The 17,404-nt window shown below is 35.3% G+C and overlaps 1 protein-coding gene across 1 annotated transcript in view; it reads left to right on the forward strand.

Moving 5' to 3' along the window:
- Positions 1–17,404, forward strand: part of Sema2a (Semaphorin 2a) — a 150,147-nt gene that overhangs the window by 7,350 nt on the left and 125,393 nt on the right. Inside the window, exon 2 of the mRNA XM_017613726.1 lies at positions 3,027–3,954. Within this exon, the coding sequence (XP_017469215.1) occupies positions 3,765–3,954 (190 nt within the window). The 5' untranslated portion in view covers positions 3,027–3,764. The remainder of the gene's footprint in view (positions 1–3,026; positions 3,955–17,404) is intronic.

Here is a 17,404-nt window from a genome sequence, read left to right on the forward strand (position 1 = left end):
GCTCGAAAATCGCATTGATTTTTGGTAATGTTTTTTCACGCAAGTTCTTCCATACAAAGTATATTCGACAACTATTTTTTGTATGGAGAAAATGAGCAACACCTTCCACTAAAAAAATTGACAAAAATCAACGCGATTTTTTAGCAACTTTAAAATTACACTTTGTTATACTAAATTTGAATGAGCTATACTGCATACTTTGAATTTTTTTAAAAAATCTGAATAAAAAGTTGCAAATCAGTGTGCAAATTTAAAGATTTTCCTGAGTTTTGCACAAAGTTTAGATTTTATTGTTACGTTTTCTGGTGTAAAATGAACTATATTTTTGTAAAAAATTATCGAAAATAAATTAAAATAAAAAACTTTGCATATATGGCGAAAAATTCACTGTGCCAATACTTTTGTTCGTCACTGTATATATGTAAATTTTTATATGAGAATTGAAGTCGGTTTTGTTTTTTGCTTAAAAAGTACTTTAACACTATAGTTTCGTAAAGCAACAAGCGACACATTACTTTCGTATGATATCGTTGTGGACAAATTCTTGCATCTTTTCGTGGGTAGGTTATAGGGGCTATCCATTACTTTTTGCATTCCCAAACATTTCCTTTTTTCACTGAGTATATACATATTTTAGTTGTATTTGAAAATTAGTGTGCGTCTAATTTTTCATCTTTGGCGTACGAAGTAAAAAGGCTTAAATAAATAAAAGCTTGTAAAAATTGCGTCTTATCACAAAAACGTGCTCTGCAAAAAATATTTAAAATCGGTTGACCGAAAGACGCACTTCAGACGCTCGGAAATTTCATGAATTATTTTAGGCTCAAATACTTCTCAAAATCAAGAAAACTGTCAAAAATAACTCTATAAATTGAAAATTTTAGGAGTTGTAAAATTTCTGTAGCCATATTTAAGGCCAATTTTAAAAATACACTAAAAACATTGAAATAAATAAGCTTATATAGTGATCATATCCAGGGTACGAAAATAAACTGTACAAAACAATTCCCATTTGCTCATCGATCATCATATGTGACCTGGTCTACGGAAAGGGGGCTTAGGTGTCAAAAAATCAATTTTCACTTTTTGGTTGATTCGGATGGAAGATGAGATGCTTTTTCACGTGGTGAAAAGCAGAAAATCCTAACTTGCTTAGAAGTGTACTAAAAATGTAGAGAAAGAAGAGTAAAAATACGACAAAATATAATTTATTGGTAATGAACAAAATACATTGAATTATAAGCTATAAAGACATGATTATACACTAGAAAAACGTATTATGGGCCAAAAATAATAATGCTGAGTATTGTCCGTATACGGCACTGAACTCCTCATCAACACTCATGTTTCATTTCATGCGAAATGCGAAGACGATAATCAACAGAAACAGTAAACGTCACTTCTTCAGTGTTACTTTTTTAAATGTTCCACACTAGCAACTAACACGATGAACTATAATAATATTCCGACCAACAACAACACTTACTGGACCAACAACAACACTTACTGGACGTCCGGTGCGGAGAACAATTAACGAGATAATGAGAAACTGACGAAACGAGTTGCTTATTTTTAACAGCTTTTTCACAGAAAACTAGTTTTCGCACGTAAGCTCCCTTTTCGTAGACCAGGTCACATATCATTTGTGGTTTTGTACAGTTTTGTACATAGTCAGAAACAAATTGAAAGATTCACTGTCATTTTCCCCAACGAGAAACGTTTGCTTTTCGTTTGTGACAATTACACCATAGGGTACGTTTTATATGTATGCAAACGTTTCAATTACGTGAAAAATAATTTTTTCTGTAAATTTTCATATCCAATTCAATTAAAAAACATGTACTACATACTACTGTAGTGTACTATCGCAAAGTGAACTCAGCCGTTTTGTTTTCGTATTGTACCGAACTGTTGAAGTAATAAACGAAACGAAATAGTAACGTACAATATAGTTTATTTTCGTACACTGATCATATCCAATAGATCCATTGAAATAAATTCATGCATTTTCCCAAATTCAGTCTATAGTAGCACGTCTTTCCGTTATGCAGTTTTGAAAATGTTTCGCAAAGCTAGTTTTTATGGTCAAACGGCGGTGTATTGGTGCGTACCTTAGAAAAAAATTGTCTGTACAAACACAAAGCACATATTAGTGCACATGCATACGTATATATGTATGTACAGGGTGGTCTATATAGTAACTTCATTTAAAAAAATTAAAAATAAATTAACAGAAATTAATTTCTTTGGTATTACGATTCTTCCATTTGACTAAGTGAAATTATTTTTTGTTTTTAGCTGAATAACAGTAAATTGAACATATCTCGAAAACTTTTCCATAGAATAAATAATTAATTAGATTTTCGGAATCTGCGGGCAATGCTATTTAGGAATTGGATAGTGTAGTCCATTGAACATTTTTGCTGTAAACCGGTGTAATTTTTCTCTTTCTAAGTACATATCACGATACAGAAAATATGATAAACAAATTTTAACTGTTTTCATTGTGTTTGTTAAATGCCTATGACTTTGTTTTTATAAATCATAGCTTTTTATCGAACAAAAGCCATGTAAATCCAAATTTCAAACTTCTTGCAAAAGCCATCTCTTCAAGTTCCGGTCACAAAAAAATAAGCATGGCTCTATAGCGCTCGACGTTGACCGGAATGGAGATTCTAGATGGGCTACTGATGCCAGTGCTCCAAAATATGCACCAAACAGTCGCTCTCTGAGGATGCAGTGGCTTCTCGACGAGCACGTGCGGGTTTTCAGCGGAAATACGATATTGACTATATGCCAAGACCTCTAGCCGAAAGTTTTTTTGGCTCTCAAAATAATATATTATTAATAAAAAGAGCACAATATGGACCCGCCTGTATACACCTCGTAAACGAATTTTTTCTACTAAACATTCCACTTATTGTTAAACGATTTTAAAATTCAATTTAATCTTGTAATTGCAAAGCATCTAAAATGTAAGTCAGTCGTACAAAAATTCATTTGCCATTTTCTATTCCATTTACCAGGCTCGAAAGTGACAAACAAGGGAAAACAGTGAGCAATAAAAGGTTAACGCCAAGTGCATTTGCCATTTCAATCGACAGCAAAGTGTCAAACAGAGAGCGTGTAAAAGAGCAGGTCAAGTGCCAACTGCCAACTGTTAGAATTGTCCATTAAAAACTAAAGGTAAAGACGAAGTAGAAGAAAAGGAACAAAAATAGTTCGACAAAACTACAAAGCACAGTGTTGTTGGTAAAAACAAAGAAACTGAAAGTTCAAAACTTGTCCGATGCACTTTAACGGCAATTCACTGCAACAAATCATTGTTGTACTCGTAACTGTGTGAAAAATCTATGTTTGCCTATTTGCACAAACTGTATATTAAAAGCAATGGAAATTGCTAAAAAAATAAAGAAAAGTGGGCGACGAGTGGGCGAAAAGCAGTAAGACAAATAAACAAAAGTGACAAAGTGAAGTTGCACAGTTGCAACGAAAGTATAAAACAACAAGAAAAAAATCACACTAAATAATACAAGAAACAAGCCTCAACTCAAATGTAAAGAACTTAAGCATCGACATACACCGCCATTTTTGAAAAGGCAAAGAAGAATAGTTCAAAAATAAAATAAATCAAATAAAGTGTCCGTAAAACAAACAGCAAAGCAAAGTATTAACAAAAGCAAAGTGTTGCAACATTTGTGTGACACTGCCAGTGGCGGCCACAACAACAACAAGCACAGCAACTGTTCAGCGTGTGCACTGCAATGGCAGCAGGTGAGCCAGCGAAAGCAGTAGCAGCAGCCGCTAAAGTCGGCCAACTGGAGCAACAGCATCGCCTGCAGGCGAAACCACAACAACATCAGCGGCACCAACCACAATGGCTGCTAGTTGCTGCCATCATATTGACACTGTTTACCGTGTCCATTCAGGGCATTACCGAGGAGCTGTCACCAGGTAAGTGCACACACAAAGCGGCTATATAAACCACCTCCACCTCCACACCCTCTCCCCGCTCCCAAGCACTCCTCTCCCACTCTCTCGCTGGCCATTTACTTAAGTTTGATGGCAGCTGCAGTGCATTTCAGTGGAATCCTTTACCCTCATGTGTGTTTTGGTAGCTAAGTTCTTCGGCTTTTTTTTTGTTTTTGTTGCTCATACGCCCCTCCGCACTGGCTGCGTGTAAAGTTCAGTTAAGTGAATGTTTTAAGGAATTAAAAGGCATACAAATAAAATAAATAGATTTGTATGCAAGTAAATAGCTTGCAGTAGGGTTTCTGTGTTTTGGGATGAGGAAAAACGGGGCATCAAATCCCGTTTAAAAGCACCCAATTCGTACTTTGTAAGAGCCGGCACAAATGCCTTTTAAGGTTCTCCATTGTCGGTTTGAAAGAGAAGTGTTTTTTTTTGTTGTTTTTTTTTGTTGTTATATTCGCGTAGATGTGTCCCGCAGAGTACTTGACATGTGTCTTCGAGCGCTTGATGAATTATTCATGACTTCAACTTATCGCTGTCGTTAATGAGAGATACCGGCATTTTAAACGCTGCTGAAAATAAAAATATGCTCGCATATGCAACTAGTAAATACTTTCAGCAAAATTGTACACAAGGATAAAATAGAAACTGCAAAAGTATAATCTATATATAAAGCCACATCAATGTTCGCTTCCCCAAAAATTTTAGCCGAAGCTTTGTTGTTTTTAAATTCTGGTTTCTTACTTTCTAAAAAATTTTTCACTGATCCTTAATGGAAGTCGGTATATTTGTGACACAATATGTATAAAAAAATTACCGGCATGAATCTTTGTAACGACATATGATTTTAACTTCCTCAGTTTCAAGGATAAATAACTATATAGACAGATTTTGAACCATTGTGGGTAATACAGGATTATTCCTAGCAAGCGGCTTCCCGGAGAAGACGTGGTGTCTTAACCCCTATGTGCTCAACCAAATTAATTAACGTTGTTGCCCAACCGGGGTACCTAGGTACCCATTTACGAATTTATATCTAAAAATTGGCTGCAAATTTTGTACAATTTTTCATAATTCATAATCTTTTTATTTTTATTGCCTGAAAAGTAAAAAAAAAAAATATGTTTTTGTTATTTTAGTAAACTAAACATTATTTTTATTATTATTTATATTAGTTCAATTTAATAAATAATCAATTAAAAAACAATATTATTTGTTATAACTTTTTTATTTATACATCCTTCCGCTTTTTTTGTATATGGGTACCCGGGTACCCCGGTTGGACCATTCGGGTACATTTTTTCAAATTAAAAATTTTCTAGGCTGAAAAGAAATATAAAATATTTTAAATGCAAATTCAGTCAAATCGTGAGGATCCGGGAGGATTTTAAAAAATCGTTCTAAGAAAAAAGTTATTTGATACAATATGTTTCGATGTGTACCCGGGTACCTGGTTGAACACACAAGGGTTAACCCTAACGGCAATCCGACAATATGTTACGGTTTCCTGTTTTAGTGGACGGGCGTACGGAGGGAGCATAATCGTGAGAAAGTAGACAGCGACGGGGCCGACTGGGACAGAGAATTTGATATCTACTGTTTCGTTCGTCAACTTTAGTTTATGGGATTTGAAGTAAACGTGTTTTCAGATTCAAACAATCTGACTTTGCGTGTATTTTCCAGTCAGAAGTCTGTCGGCCATTTACAAAAAAGTCCAAGCTGGTTACGGAATGTTTATCGAAACATTCTCGCAAAAGAGACTGCTGGTAAGCTAGGTAGAGAGGTCAAACTAGGCCTCAATCGAGGACCATATCGCATTCAGAAGGAAATTTGTATTCAAAGTCTTCAGAAACCGGGCCATAGATGTCACATAATATCAGCCTACCGTATAGGCCAACAAAAGTGGTACAAACTCAAGATAGAGCACGGCTTGTTAGGAAAACATAGCCCTGACGTTATGAGGCATTGGCCGACCAAGGGGGGAGATGAGAGTCTTAACTAGCTGTTGTGTAATCGAAAACCACACGGTTAGGCTAAATGGCAGGTCAAACGCTAAGAGTAGAAGTTCTTTCGGAGACGAAATAATTTAATTAAAGAAACACAGCAACATTTACTTCTCGATATAACCTTGTTTTAAATTAGTCCATAGAAATTTCTTATATGTTCTTTATAATATTTCATCACTGATTTATTCAACATCGGGACTTGTGTATTTCAAATTTCTGCGCCCTAAAGAGACATACCTGACTTAAAAAACATCATTATAAGTTAATTTGACTCGAATATGTTCATACTATGAGCTGCTCAGTCATCAAAATACAGCATCAAGCCATACATTTAAGGTATTAGGAAAAAGAAAACAAACAAACAATTGCCGACACTTAATCAAAACCAAATATTTTGTAAGACACTCATTTAGTTAAATTACAAGTTTGACATCCACGAAGGCTCGTACAACACGCAAACACATATCAAAATCAGCAACCTTTATACACACACAGAAGTGTGACACTCCAAAAAACCACTCAAGAAATTAGCTTAATTCAGGATAATGTTCACACTTGTCGCCCGCATGTGACACCAAATCCAAGTAGAGCAATTCATCTTGCCAGCAACAAGGAATCAAAACAATTTTGATGGCAAATGTGGTTGCTTACCACTGTTGCTGCTGTCTGCTGGCTGTCACTCAAGCGTTGAGCATATTATTGTTTCCACTGTAGTCGGCTGTGCCACAACATTCCAACCCGAAAAGGATACTCTAGTTATAATACAAAACCACTAATGAAAGTTGCCGGCGTACATCATCCCAACCGCAGTCGTCTGTCAAAATGTGCCTGGCGAAGAGTAAGTGGCGATGGCGGTCGTCAGTGGTTGGGCACCACCACTTTCCACCTAAACTGCTGACGTGGAGGCTTTATCTATGCTATGGAAATTAGTAAGGGTACTCATTAGCTGTATAAGAAATAACACAAAATGAGAAATTCAAATCGAATCAAGTCAACTCAGCAGACACAGTTTAAATACAGTAGCAGCAAGTGAAGCCACTCTATTGTGTTAGATCTGTAAAGATGTGCATAGGGATGTGCACAAAACAAATTCTTGATGAATGCCAAAATTATGGGTTCGACGCCAACGCAAAAGCAGCTGACTCGACTGCGGCACTTAAGCGTACTTATGTAATTGTGTACGAGTGGCAGAGGGTTGGAAATCTTAATATTCTTCAAGTTAAGTACATTACATCCGAGTGTAGAGGTGGGGAAGAGTGTGTGCGAGATTTGTACACTCATGTAGAGGGTATCAAGTTAATATTTCTTGTCTAAATAAAATAACATTATTTACAATTATTATTGTTTAATAAGTGTATAAGAAGACACTTATCCCCTCTGAATATTTGTATTTATGTATGTGTGTACACAAAATGTAGGATTGATGCAAACAGACAAATGATTCCTAAACTCATAGCCAAAATAACTAAACTCATGCCAAAAATAATCAAAGCGTGTTGAATTGAGGGAAGAAAAAATGAGCGCACAGTGTGTTAAAATATTAGTAAATGCAGTGAAAAATTGGATGTTATAGGGAGGAGAGGGTAAGTTGCTGTTAAATTATATATTCGCTAGGTTTGTGGATCGTAGACGACTGCTATGGTGCAGACTTTTAAAAGTCTAATACGGATGTTGATTTCTTAGAAGCGAATTTGTCGATTTTGTACAGTACTGGTCAGATTGAATAAAACTAGAGAGCCCGGCGAATTTCGTTCCGCCCAAAAACGATTTTTTTCTTGAAACATTTTGGTTCAAAAGTTTTAGTTCTGACCTAAAGTTAAAGTTGAGTTAATAACCCAAAAGCTTTCAGAGCTTTTCGCAGTTCCTCTCCCAGCTCTGAGCAAGAAAGATGAATCCCCCTAAACTGTTTCGATTGCACTTTCTGAACGCGTTTTTGTGTACTTCTGATAGAGTCAACAGTTGAGTGTTTGATGATCGATGAATATGTTTTTAATCATTTGAGACAACATGTTGTGTGTACCGTTGACAGTTGAATTTAAGAGCAAATTTTATCAATAACGGTTTCGCTTGGATGAATTTCGCCGTGAAACACCTAACCGAAGCGTTGAGTTCGCAAAGATATCCTTCCAATCCTTACTGGCATTCATAGCACGGTCAAGCGCCCAACTCTGATCAGCTCCGGTTTCAGAGCTGAGAATGAAATAAATTTTAAACAAAAAATATCACACTTGAAATGGAATTTACCCTTGAATGTGTATACATAGGTGATGCAAGTTCAAAATGGTTTAGTATCGTTGGTACAAAGATATAACCGCAATTTTTACTAAGATCTATTTTTATCTTTGTTTAGGCGCGACTGCTAACACCGGGGGAGGTGGTAATAGTTGATTACCATTGGCCACAGTGCCTACCCACTACTTTTTGGTCTAATAAATATTTTTTTTATATACATACAAGCAAACATACTGGTCTCCCCTCTCACTGAGTTATTCAATCTTCAAGGATTTAAATTAAGTTTTTTGCAGTTCACATTGCAAATCATCTTCAGAATCTAGCCATATGTCTCCGGAATCCATCCTGTAATCCATTAATAGATTTCACTTAGGCAACAGCAATTAATTCAATGCAAATAAGACACCGAACTCAGAAACTCCACACTTGATTGGCCATGTCAAGAGTATTCAGCTTATTGGGACACATTATAGCAATTTTTGAGGCTGCCTGATAAGATCTGAGTGTTCAATGAGGCTTTTCTACCTGAAAAAAAATTGTAATGTTCCGACCTTTAGTTTCGTTTAACCTTGAAGCGCTCCGGACTATGCTATGGCACATTTTTATGCCTGGAATATGAAAATCTGCCATCAATGATCTTTAGTCTGGTATTTTCGGTTACTTGGTTCAGCTCGGAACCTTTCAACGAAACTGCACTTGAATTGCATGGTGACCCCTCGATTACCAATTATCCTACGACTTAGAGACATACCTTTCCTGGATGCCAGTCATCCGTAAAGGTGTGTTGATTCCCGGCATACTTCCATGCATGCAGATAGATAGATAGATAGATAGATTAACTTTTAAATTTTTTGCCATTTTCAAATATTTCCGAAATTACTAAGCAACTATTCGAAATATTTTGCCTTGTTTGTGAATAATAAAGCAAATTAAAATATTAATTCATTTTAGCCGATTGTTCAGATACGCCATTAACTGCATTGTCCAACCAATTTTTTTTTTCTTTTTGAAAAATTATCGCACGGCTAACAAATATTTACAGTCTTAAATTTCTGCCAATTTTCAACATACTGTGCAAATTGCAGTTATTGCAAGACACTCTTCTATACGAATTGTAATAAACTTCATCATAACACAAAGCAGACAGCTCGCTTAAGTGTGAAAAATAATATTTCATCATATAACAAAAACAAGAAATGTGGCAAGAAAAACATACATACATATTTACATCCACAAAATCTTGTAAGAACTTCTTGTAAGTGTGTGTGTCTATAATAACAGACGAATCGAAAGCAGCAAAGCAGGCATGCCAAACAAGCACTGAAATCCTGCCGCTTTTTTGCTGCTTAGTGCTGCTGTCAAAATTATAATAAGATGCTTCATAATCAGAAATTTTCAATTTTCCATTTGTTGCGCGAGATTTGTGCAAGGAAGTGAAAGTGGGCGGTGGGGTGGTGAGCAAGTGTAAGGAAAAAATTCACAGAAATCATAAAAACACACACACACTGACATAAGTGGCACGTTTTACGCTTCCGTTTCCGCTTAAATGAAAAATTTTTGAAGTAGGTTAAAGCAAAAAGTGAGCTAGCTAAGCTAAGGGGAGGACAACAGCGCACGAAAGAAAGTGGTTGAAAAGTCAAGCGGAATTTGGCTTGTGGGAAAGAGCGCTCTGGCAGTAGAAAAATATAATTCAAAATAAGGAAAAATGCAGATTTGAAATTAGCAATCTAAAGCTTTGTGGAAAAACTTAAACGCAAATCAGCAGTTGTAGTGTCCTAAAAAAGCAACAAGACAACTCGAGAAAAGAGGAAAGCTAAATAGGTACTTACGAAGAGACGCAATATCTTACGGCTGCTCTAATGAAGAACGACAAACTACTTTGACCTAATAGATGCTCGAGGAGTGGGGTAATCAGTCGTGAAAAGCAACAGTCGGTAAAAGCAACAGACGCAAAGCGCAAAAATACACAGCTTTTGCCTAAGAGTATAAATCTTAGACTCATTTTTGCTCAAATGATAAATTGACAATTTTATTTGGGTCACAGTGCAAAGCATTTATCATCATTTGTGCCGAGTGGGGGGCGGGGGGGCTCATAAAAGTATGCTACGCAAATGTATGCCACGCCGCCTGCAAATGCTTTTTTGTCTATGCAATATATGTATGTTTGTGCTATATATAAATATTCTAAACTTAAAAGCAATGCGGAAAATAATAATAACTTATTCGAATATGGAGCTGTCTTTACGTCGCTCCTTTGCTGACATCAGTTATTCATAAGCTAAAAGCTTGTTCTGGGGTTAAAGCCAGTTGGAGAGGTCAGCTAATAGAAAATAATTTGCGCACAATCAGGGCTGCCAAATTAAACTACTGGCCTACTTGGAATTATTCTTTTTCGTTTTTGCAAAAAATATGTCCCCTTAAGCAGCATTTACATGAGGCGACTCTGTAAGCATTCAACATCGCTTTCAACAAACTCCCCTGTGTAAACTATGTTTAAATTTTCTAGAAAGCGATAAGATCGCTTTTCAGACGTAGTTGAATCCCTAACAAAATTGCTTCATGTAAACGCTGCTTTATTCCCAAAGTATAATAACTACATTGCGGATTTTTATGCAAAATGCGGAGCCTAGAAAAATGTACCACATAACATATTTTTAAGCTCCGTTTTCTGCATAAAATCCGCAGTCTAATAACAACAGCGCACAGTGCTCCATTTGCGATACTTTTTTTTGTTTGCCTTAATTCAAGTAAATCTTTCAATATCTATTACGTTGTGGACAAATAAAATTCAATAGAACGACGTCCTTGGCGGCGATGACCAGCTTGTCGATTTCCTCAGGGTATGCTTCGCGAATCAGCAAAAATAAAATATGAATAAATTTAAGTATTTTTTGGCCGGGTTGGAGGATAAAAACCAACGGGATGAAGACGCTTAAACGTTTCTATTGAAAAAAAAACGCAAAACGCCAGCAACAAAAAAAAATAATAAAAATGAAAATTAAAAATCGACGCAGAGTAGGCATACAATTTATTATACTAACATTTGACAGGCTATAAAAATGCATACACACCATTTTTTAAATGCTCAGATTAAAAAGATTGAATTTTCAATGCATTGTTTTTCAATTTAGTATAAAGTTTAATACCTTTTCTATAGCATAAAAAATATTTTTATAAAAAATTAGCAAACAAATTTCGCTTATAAAACATTTAGAAGATTTAAATATAATATAGAACGATAGAAAAACGATGAGGTTACTTACAACTTTCTGGTAAACCATTACTTCGCATTCGGCACCTAAAACTTTAAATTGTGTTTGGTTCGAATACCCCCAATGAAATATCAATACACGAGAATGGAAATTCTCAACATGTACCCACACTAGTTACCCTGTTGAGAATATTCTAGTCATGAGAACATACGAGAGTTCTTAGATGAGAGTGAATAGCGGGTATTCACATTGGTAATTATAGGGTGAGGATTAGTTTGAATTCCTATTCATATTAGAACTATTCTCATCATTTGCGAAAACCTTTAGATAAAATTTTCCAGAGATTGGCAGATTGGAGAGGAATAAGCTCCCAGAAAATTGGCACTATTTTGCAGTAATATGGCAATAAAACATTTCTACTTACTTACTTTTTCTCGGAAATCAATTACACAACACACTTATCATTTTTTCCGCAAATTTTTATCATGTAGCTGTGCATTTATCTCTGGTGCTTGTTTTTTGTTGTGCAGTACTAAAATGATATATGTATACGGCCACTTGGCAGGCGCCACTTTCCACCATTACCAACAACACCGCTCGCTTTTCTTTCAGCTCAATGCCTGCTATCCTTGGCCTTATTTTATTACGCTGCTTCTTTCCCTCTTGAAGTCATCTCTATTATTTTGCTTCGTCCATTCATTTAGCTTTGCGGTTATAGGTCACGGGCAGCAGAATTTCCATCAAAATTATATTTGCAAAAATGAAAATTAATGCGTCTTAAGGTTGTGCGGGCGGGTCGGTCGAGTTGTCATGACACTTGGCTGTGACAGTTCCACTGACAATACCCGTGACATTATAAATACACGCATGCATGTGTATGAGTGCGTGTGTGTGTGTGTGTGATGTCCTTTGCATTTGCCTGTGCCTGCGGTGGGCTGTGGATTGGGGCTGAAGATGTGCAGCCAACTGTTAAAATACGCATACAATGGAAAAAGGTTAATGTTTAGCAGATTATTGAATTGAATATTAACAAAGAGTAAAGTGGATACATTCATTACAAAGAGTATGTATGTATGTTTGTGGTTGGAAAACTTCAGAATGTGATGGCATTATTCGAAAATAATAGGCTTTACGCTGAAATTTTGGTTACAGTTTATTTTAGATTGCAGAGATTTGCTTAAGGGTTTAGAAATTAAATTTAAAAGCCAGCGAACTATGTACATAAAGAACAAGTATGAAAATACGCAAAGATAAATCTGAAGCGAAGTACGAGCAAAGCATTGCATGAAATGGTGACAGCTTAAAGTGAATAAATTTTAAGTTACGAATTAAATGTAAACTGGAATTATTATGCATAACATACATATTTTTCAATGTAGATGCTTTAAAAAAGCTTGGTTAATTTGGCACGATTATTCAAAAATTAATTTAAATACATGGATAATAGATATGATAAAGATAGCGATAAAGATATGTATAGATATAACTATACGAGATAACAGATCTGTTGCTCACGCTGTCATGCTGGGTCCGTTAATTAGAGAAGCATACTTTGTCATATAATATCAGAAATACCCAGAGCTCCAGTAAAAAATTATGTTTCGTGCCCGGTCAGGTATTTAGTAACAAAACTGTTGTTGTTACTTGACTTACCTATAAGAAGGTACATATAATTATAAGTATGTATGTATGTATGTACGTGTAAGAACAATTCAACTGCCAATGCAATTTAAAATTAGCAACAAGAAATAACAATAAATTTATTTAAAATAGAACTCGCTACATTAAAATTATGTGTTTATGTTACACGAAAATGGGCTTTTTATAATTGTACACAAAGTGTTAGGGTTAATATTTCAGGGTTGCATAAACATTACCTTTAACTCAAATGCATTTATTATGCCGCTTTTTTGTGTCATTATGAAGTTAGCAAAGCAAAAAGAAAACAATAAGTTAATACCAAATTCGCAAAAAATGTGTCCTTTCCCCCATTCCCCACACAAAGCGATTTCCCCTAAAATCGGAGAATTCTAAGCGAGTTGGCTTTTCGGATTGGGAGTTCAATAATGATATGTCAAATGCGATTTCCTCCCCAAAACAGATGTACGAAACCATTCAACGCGCAAACACGAAACAGCAATTTAAATTTGTGTCCACTTGTTTTGGATAGGAAGAATAAGGCACTTATGATGCAACACTTTCCAGTTTTCGCTCCCTTACACCAAGGTTTGCGGAATGAGGAACTCTGACACGACTGTTTTAGGCAGCCATGGGATCTAACAGAACCGTTGTCAGCAGAATCCACAACGATATAAGAATAAATATACACATGGCACTCTGAGTTTGGTGAAGTTTTTGGGCAAGATCCTCCTCCAATTGGTGGCATATGTTTTATGGAGCGGCCTGCGGTTTTACGTCGCCTCTGAACACAAAATAATTTTATGAGAATCAAAAGTACTCCTTGCTACCGCTGTTAGGGAAACCGTTTTTGGATCTTGCAGGTATCGAAATTTGTGCCTACCGAGTGTAAGCATGCACCTTTATCAATTTATACAAAAAAATTTCAAAATTTTGATTCGTATGAAAACAAGAATATACCCCAATATCTCTTAATTTTTTGAATTTTCTACACTGTGATTATTATTTGTTTAAACAATTTCCAGGTATTACATCAGTTTATTAAATTTTTATTAAATTAATAAACATTAAAAAAACGTTTTTTTCAAAAAATTTAAAACTTTTTATTCAAAAGGAAACTAACTTATCTTGGAGCGACAAAAAAATAAAATTCGAATGAAAAGCCTTTTCATTTATCTTTGAGTAAGGAAGTTGTTTCGCTAACTTTACATAAAGTAAGGAAAGCATCTTACATAAAAAAAATAAAGAACGACATAATTATTTTTGCCTTAAATAATTAGCGACAAAAATGCAAGAATGAAAGTTTGAATGTTTTGTGAAAATTTGTTTATAACTTCGTTTCGTTTTTGGGGAACCCTAAAGTTGTTTTCAACAGGAGAATCGACTATCTCCAAAATAAGTACTTTCTCTGCATTTTGCACTACAGAACATTATAAACGAATAAAAATTCAAAAATCGCCTCGAACAAAATCTTCTAATTCACTATCATCATTCACCACTCTTCTTAAATATTTAACAATCTAAAAACCTTAAACAAGTACATAGGTTGAAAAATAAATGTCCTGAACTATTTTAAACAGTGAATACCAGTTTAGCCCCACTCTTCTTACATAAACGTAGATCTTCGACTAATTTCTAAAAAGGGTATTAATAAATCTTTTTATATTTTCCTTGCCTACAAAAAACATGAAATCCCTTGATATGAAATTTCCTAAAGATCAACGTGTTCGAGAATACTTAAAACATCAATCAAAATTTTAACTTATCTTCTAGCCATTGCAAAGTGTTCTATTAGTATCATCCGCTGAAACCTGTTCGCGCATAAACATGCCTAACTCCTTAATTCGGAAACAATTGCTCAGAATCCTTCCTTGAAATTAACCCTTTTCGATTCAGAATATAAACCATTCATTAATTAAACATCAATAGTTTCAATGGATATAATCGCCATTCCGGAAAATCCTTGATATTAATGGTTACACAAAATACCGCCTATCCACCCCTGTGGCTCATCCACAAATAAACGCAATGCAAATTGAAGAAGAAAAAAGCATCTAACCTAAATTATAAACGATGTGGCAAGTAGAATTCCTAAGATTATTAACTTTCAAGGTGGCAAATGAAAATAAATGAGATATGAAGATGAATCGATAAGGACGACCCAAACAAAAGTGTCTCTGCTCAAGAACAAGATATGGGGTAAAAAAAAACCTAGCCCATATCCTGACATAGTGGTGGTGTATAGGCCGCAGCAACTGACAGTTGAACAACACTTAAGTTATTATAAATGGTATTCATCGAGTAGCTGTGAGAAACTGAATACCAAACGATGGGTATTATAGGGAATTCAATTGGTTCGCAGAACCCTTTGCCCACACACACACACGCACAACAGAGGTGAAGGCCATGACCAAAAAACAAAGAGTGATGCTTGGAAAACTACAAATATCCTTTGTCTGCCTAATGCGTGCGCACATACACGCCGGGACAATTCACTTAAACACACTTTGAAAGTAAAGCACTCAAACCTGCATATTCTGGCTTGTAATTTACTCGTGTCTGTGTGCGTGTAAGCCAGTTTTGGGGTTGTCATTTGCCCAAATGAAATGGAATTATTAATAACGCCTACAAAGCTAAATCGAAATGCAGCGAAAGTGGAAATTGTCGAGCAAACATACATACATACATACATACTTATATATGAACATACTTGCACGTAACCTTTCGCATCAACGTACATATCAAAGGGACCAAAATGTCATTTCAATGGAAAACAAAATGAAACAAATGAAAGGGGCGGGGGTGGGGGCTTTGTGGCAACAATGATGATGTGGTTGTGTTAATAGTAAATTTGAAAATTAAAATTTTTGCTGTCCTTCGACAAAAACGACATGGTGGGTAATATTTCGTTATTGCATATTTACATATGGCACGCTAAATCGAAAACAGCCACAACTCAAAAAATTTCAAATGTTCAAGGCCAGCAAAAAGCTGTTAATGCTGTGCAAGCGATGCAACTGTATTAATAGTATATTTCCAGTTAAAGAAGACGGTGATGACGTGGCGCACGTTAGATATATCAAATCGTAAAATCGCCAAAAAAAAAGTGACCTATTTTTCAAAAATTTTCTTTTTGATGCAGCAATGCTCTAGAGCATCTAGATGCAATTCTGCATCTAAAATAAATTTTTGAAAAAAATTCGCTTACGTTTTTTGGCAGTTAGGGCTCATTTTGGTCTGAGAACTGAGAAAAAAATTATTTTGAAAAATTTTGAGTTGTGACTGTTTCTGATTTAGGGTGCGATATGTATGTAAGTAAATGAATAGTGAATTTGTAGACCCATAACCTTTGTTAAAGGTTTTTGTTAGTTTTTTTTTTTCTTTGATATTTTTAGACCAAGTCAATGTTAATAATTGTTTTGCTAAGTAATGATGATTAATCGAGTCGAGTTTGACTTTTGACTTTGGCAAAAATACTAAAAACAGAACTGAGAGAAAGTGCATACTAGTATGAAATATTAACCTGCCTTTACATGAGGCGATTTTTTGACAGGCGATAATCGCATGCAAAGGTTGACTTGCTGTCTACTTTGAGGCAAGCGATTTTTGAATCATTATTTACACGAGCGATGTTTCTAGAATAATGTTGGGCCTCATTTTTGCTCAGTAAGGTCGCAGCTGTTTAGAAAACGATAAGGTGGAATCATTTTAACTATTGTTCTTTAGCAGCCCAATTTCTGCGAAACTGCGGTCTAAATACCTCAGATCGTAGTCTCTAATCAGCAATTAGAATCTCTCCGGCATCACCACTGACACAAGCGAAGTTTCTTTCAAGGCATAAAGCGTCCTTAGCTTAAGCATAAGAGCTTTGAAGCCTGGACGATATGGTAAATTAAAAAAAATTAGTAAAAAAATTCTGTGTGATGGAGAATAACAGTATGGATATCAGAGAGAAAATTTGAAAATGTCCTCTCAAATATTTTTTAACCTAAATTACTAAAGTTAAAATTGCAGTTTTAATATATTTTCCTTCCTTTTTCCAATTGCATAGAATTTTCTATTTTATTTGATTTTTGCGTTAAAACAAACTAGGTTTATAAATATGTAGAAGCAAAAAATAGCACTACTTGAAAATTGAATAAGCCACCAGTTTCACCAGCACCTGCAGTTTTTAGCAATTTAAGGCCAAAATAGCGTGATGTCTGCAACAAAAACAAAAAAAAATATCATCGTGCCAATCAACAAGGCTACACAAGTGGTTCAAGCCATCCAATAAATCCCCATTTCACACTCAATAGAAAGCAGCTTAACAACGGTTTCAGTATTCTCCCCCCCCCCCCCCCC

Source organism: Rhagoletis zephyria, unplaced genomic scaffold (genome assembly GCF_001687245.7).
Source record: "Rhagoletis zephyria isolate East Lansing unplaced genomic scaffold, Rhagoletis_zephyria_1.1 Rzeph_scaffold_00018, whole genome shotgun sequence".
Lineage (NCBI taxonomy): Eukaryota > Metazoa > Arthropoda > Insecta > Diptera > Tephritidae > Rhagoletis > Rhagoletis zephyria.